Genomic DNA, 5,000 nt, shown 5'->3' on the forward strand with positions numbered 1-5,000 from the left:
AGGAGATAGAAATTGTAGTTCTTAGAATTATGTAGAGTGTAATCTTTTACCATTTCCTTCTTTGGAGTGTGGGGCAAGAGAGAGGCAGTAAGCAAGATAAAGCTTGTTGACTCAACACCCATGAGGTTTGTGATCCTTTGCCAGAGAACAAACAAGTAATATAAAGGTCTCTTTAGTATTTATAAAAAAAAAATACTTCAATTCAAAAAAAGAACAACGTATACTGGGAGTAAGAAAAGTATGGTTGCTTCAGCCCAAGTTTAGCTACAATGCCATGCATGACGATTATCAAATTATTCAATAAATTAGAATATTTTATTCACCAAAAAAGTACAGGACAAGAGTGGGATATGAAAGCATGCTACAAATTAGCCACCGATTCCATGACATCAATTAAAACTAAACACTAAAATAACTCAAAGACGAGAGGCATTTAAATACCTTTTTCCTATGGCGTTTTAGGATGTTCAGCGAGACGGAGTTTCTCGTCAAAATCTTGCTCCTCGCGACGGTCAGTCCAATCATGTCGCCGTCTCACAACGAGCGAGGAAAATAAGCAATTTGAGACACTCAGTGATGCATGACGATGGTTGAAACGCTTTTATAACTTGTCATTGTTTTTATTGGTTCCTGTTGTTGTTGTTTGCGGTTTGGACTGCGAACACATGGGTTAGGGGTGTTACCTTTTCAATATATATATATATTTTTAAATTGTCTCCTTCTTTGGCATTGATATATATATGTATATATATATATATATATATATATATACATATACATATATATGTGTGTATATATTCATATATATATATTATATATATGTATATATATATATATATATATATATATATATATATATATATATATATTATATATATATATATATATATATATATATATATATATATATATATATATATATATATATGCTGATATATCAAGATGCACCAGAATCATCATCTGATTATAATCACGAAGCGATACTCCCAACTGAAAAATAATTATAATTACCAACAAACCCTCACATCAAATATAATAAATCATTAAAGTAGTAAGACAAATACATAATGAAAGTCTTGTACATCTAATGGAATTATAAAACACGCACTACACAAATATAAACCCAATAAAAAAAAAATCGAAAGATGTCGTACCCGAGTCCTGCAAAACGTAAACATTGACCGCGAGCGAGAGCGGCCAGAACTCTTGAGTCCCTCGTCTTATTTATCTTTTTCCGACATAAAAGGAGGCTCAAGATGGATAATACATCTTGGACTGCTCCCCCAGGGGCAGCCCAGCCCATGGGAATTCAGTCAACTGCAGGAGCCGTACCTATTATGAATGATAAAGGTAAGTTTGTACCGCGACAAACTGATGGAAATCTCAAGGGACGGGTTAAATATCTTCCAGAATGTCACCTTGAATATCTCTAAGCTTATTTCTAGTCATTATTTCAAGGTTAATTATCCACTGATGCTACCGAATCTGTTACGGCTGGACTGTCAATTGTACCAGTTGCAGACACACTGGTAATTTTACAACCTGTACCTTCCACCATCTATCAGTCAAACAGTTCAAGGAATTGATAAATTGCCGTGGCTTCCATGCGCCAAGCTCTAGGAAAATGCCTTTAAGTATCCAGTTCATACGCTCTGATAAGATAAAACTTAGAATGTTTCCATGTTTGATATTAAAGTGCCTAGAAGGTTTAGAAAGAGCTAGGTTCATTTTTTTAGCATTATCAAACTGTCAGTTTGTGTCTTATTTAACCTGTGACTCGTTTGGACATTACTGTGAAATTGACAAAATGAATTTAACCCTCTAAATTCAATTATAGCAGCAGTATTGGTCCCAGTAAGAGAAAATGCAGGAAATAGGCTGGAAAAATAGCAATAATGTAATCTCTTATCATATTAATAAAAACATGTATGCAATTTCTACCAGGATCCACTATTATCAACCATCATGTTACTTAGCATATATATCATTTGTTCTGTAAGTATATATATAATAGGTATATAAATAGTTTAGGACAATGTCCAGTGCTTTGACTTTTGCTTAAAATAATCAGTGCAAGTTCCAGTGAGATATAATGGAGAATCAATAAAAGTTGTTTTATAAAAAGACTAAGCAAGTTTATCCCACCTGTTTCTAATATAGAACTATATACAATAAAAATTATGTTAAGTTATAGATTATTATGATTAACAAGTATTTCATAAAACCTTTTTATCATAAATCAGAGTGTTATATGTATAATGAGATATTCAAGTTATCATATAAATAAGTGGAAAAGAAGAAACTGATAGTTAATTCCAAAATTGTATATTCTGCATGCCAAGAAATAACAAAGGCCATGGATCTTTTCAGGTGAGGTGTCCATGAAAAAAGTGAAAGTACAGCGTTATGTGAGTGGAAAGCGACCAGACTATGCCCCAGCATCATCAGATGAAGAAGAGGAAGAGGATGAAGACTTCACTAGACCACGAGGTGCTGCTCCCCCCTCACCCCCCACACACAAATCCCTCACAGAGGCTGAGATGGCTGACCCCAGGTTACGGCGTCTGCTGGCCAACCGACAGAGGCCACCCAGTGAGGATGAGTTAGAGGTTGAAATGCCAAGGAGGAGAGTTGTACATCAGGTTAGAGACTCAAATTTAACAATTTGTAAAGTCATGGTGATGAAATTTTTCTTTCTAGGTTTAATATTTCATTATGTGGCATTATTACTCATGCTGATTATTTTTTAGATAGGCTGATGACAGAATTATTCTTATCTAGAAGTTAACAGGGTGAAAGAGCTCTTTTTTATATAAGATCATATTATTCATACTGATAGATTTCTATAAGCTAGGGTATGTTTTTATTTCTAGTATTAGTAAGGTCAAGCGCAGGAAATTCATGTCACACTTTAGGAGTTTTTCTTTCCTTTTTTTTTCATTTATATGTAAGCAACATCATAATTATTCCTCTTATTACCAGGCAGAAATTGTAGACATGAGTGAAGAAGAGAGAGAAGAGGAAGAGCATGAGGATGATATGTCTGATGACATGCCTGATATCCCACCTGTACGGCCAGAAGTGCGCACTAGCCATCGCCTGGCAGAGTCAGACAGTGAATCAGAAGGGGAGGTTGATGAGAATGAGCTGGCTTTGCGTCGCCTCAATCTCCGTCAGCGAGCATTGCAGAAGATCCAGCAAGAGGAGGAGGTGAGTGTGATGTGTCTATATGCTTGTGAAATGAAATAAGATTGGAAAGACTTCATAATATGTATATTGCTAAATTCACCTCAGTTGTCACAGTTATCTGATTGGGGTCTCGCTCTCTCTCCCTCTCCCTCTCTCAGTTGTTGGGTAAAGAAGAGGAAGGCAGCGAAGAGTCATCAGAAGAAGAGAGCTCAGAGTATTCAGAAGAGACAGATTCAGAGGAGGAAGGGCCCAGACTAAAACCAGTTTTTGTCAGAAGAAAAGACAGAGTCACAATTCACCAAAAGGAACAGGAGCAGGCCAGAGTAAAGCAGGTAAGATTAAAATAATGGAAGAAAGCCTGGGAGCTCAAACAGCTATAGATCTTTGTGCTTGCTTGCAAATGCTTACAGAATTAAATGCAGATATATTTTCTTAATTAATTCTTTCCTTCGTCTGCACTGCTTTGTCTCTCTCAACATTTTTGTTTCTGAAGTTACTCATATTTCCTACTCTAGCAAGAAGTAGAGACCAGGAAGAGGGTAGAAGAACGCCGCAGAGAAACACTCCGCATGATTGAACACGAGCACCGCCAGGCAGCCAACATCCGCAATGCCATTGAAAATGGAGATCCCATTGATAACATCAACACAGATGATGAAGCTGATGATGCAGAATATGAGCTATGGAAATTGCGGGAACTTAGAAGATTAAAGAGAGATAAGGTAATGTGCCATCTTTATGATATTATTTTACCAAAGTTTCATGAGTATATATATTTTGATTTCAGAAAAATCAATCACAAGCATGATTTACTCTCAAAGGGCTCCATGTAGGTTTGTAGCAGTTACCCAGACCCTAACTACGTCCCAAATTACATTGAAAGATCTGTTCACCTTTTCAGGTTCCAAAATATATATATATTTTTTGCCATTTACAATTATAAGATTAATTGGTATTTTTCAGTGTTAATTTTATATTCTATTCTGGGATAGAAATGATTAATACATTTTGTCAATATACTGTTGGTTAGGTAAAATCTGTTAAAGAAAGTATGTCTGTGACAAGTATATCACTTCTATTACCATAGAATGTCGGGTTCTTTTAGATTGAAGATACCTTAGTGTGATAGCACAAATTGTTGACAAATTATTGACAATTAATCTTTAAAAAATAATGATGTGATTTCTGTAAGGAAGAATGCTGTACTAATAGCTCACTTAGTTGATTGGTTGGAACAGAAGACAGATGGGAGTTAGGAGATCATAAAAGACAGACGGGAGTTAGGAGATCATAAAATACTCGGAGATAGAAATTGCTGCTAAGGAATGCTAGGGAAAGTCACTCTCAAATCCTTTATTATATTATTTGTAAAGTTACTGCAATTTCAGTTTTCTCAGACTTAATATGGATTTCTTGGAAGTCTTAATAATTTGTTGTTTACTGATGGTGGGAGTATCAGGTTCTGTCAAGGCTCATACAAAAGGACCTTGCAATAGCACAGGCTTTTGATCACTGATGTGATCTTGTATAATGTTTTAGAAATGTACTATTTAGTATCATTAGCTTGCCACTCATTGTCTGTAAACAGTACCATGGTAAAATGCCACATGGCAAGTATCCATATCCATGCCACATGCAGTTGAGCCTGCTCTGTGTTATGTGTGCTAAGCAGTTGTTTGAGGAGTTACAGCCCCTGGAAAGTAGGATCAAAGTCTCATCACAGCCTCATATCCTGGAAAATTGTGTATGCCATTGCCCAAATTCTAGCAAGTGGGGAAAACGTGTTTCCTGTACTTGTGTTTTTTTTTTCT

The 5,000-nt window shown here is 35.7% G+C and overlaps 2 protein-coding genes across 2 annotated transcripts in view; one reads left to right on the top strand and one right to left on the bottom strand.

Moving 5' to 3' along the window:
* Nucleotides 1-664, bottom strand: part of LOC119575472 (5-methylcytosine rRNA methyltransferase NSUN4-like) — a gene marked incomplete in the record, with an annotated part of 14,593 nt that extends 13,929 nt beyond the window's left edge. Inside the window, 1 exon segment of the mRNA XM_037923117.1 lies at nucleotides 442-664. Within this exon segment, the coding sequence (XP_037779045.1) occupies nucleotides 442-525 (84 nt within the window).
* Nucleotides 665-1,169: 505 nt separating this feature from the next.
* The window catches only part of LOC119575471 (microfibrillar-associated protein 1-like), a 6,249-nt gene continuing 2,418 nt past the window's right edge, over nucleotides 1,170-5,000 (top strand). Inside the window, exons 1-5 of the mRNA XM_037923116.1 lie at nucleotides 1,170-1,350; nucleotides 2,371-2,642; nucleotides 2,983-3,210; nucleotides 3,348-3,521; nucleotides 3,705-3,911. Coding sequence (XP_037779044.1) covers nucleotides 1,257-1,350; nucleotides 2,371-2,642; nucleotides 2,983-3,210; nucleotides 3,348-3,521; nucleotides 3,705-3,911 — 975 coding nt within the window. The 5' untranslated portion in view covers nucleotides 1,170-1,256. The remainder of the gene's footprint in view (nucleotides 1,351-2,370; nucleotides 2,643-2,982; nucleotides 3,211-3,347; nucleotides 3,522-3,704; nucleotides 3,912-5,000) is intronic.

This window comes from Penaeus monodon, chromosome 7 (genome assembly GCF_015228065.2).
Source record: "Penaeus monodon isolate SGIC_2016 chromosome 7, NSTDA_Pmon_1, whole genome shotgun sequence".
NCBI classification, from domain to species: Eukaryota; Metazoa; Arthropoda; class Malacostraca; order Decapoda; family Penaeidae; genus Penaeus; species Penaeus monodon.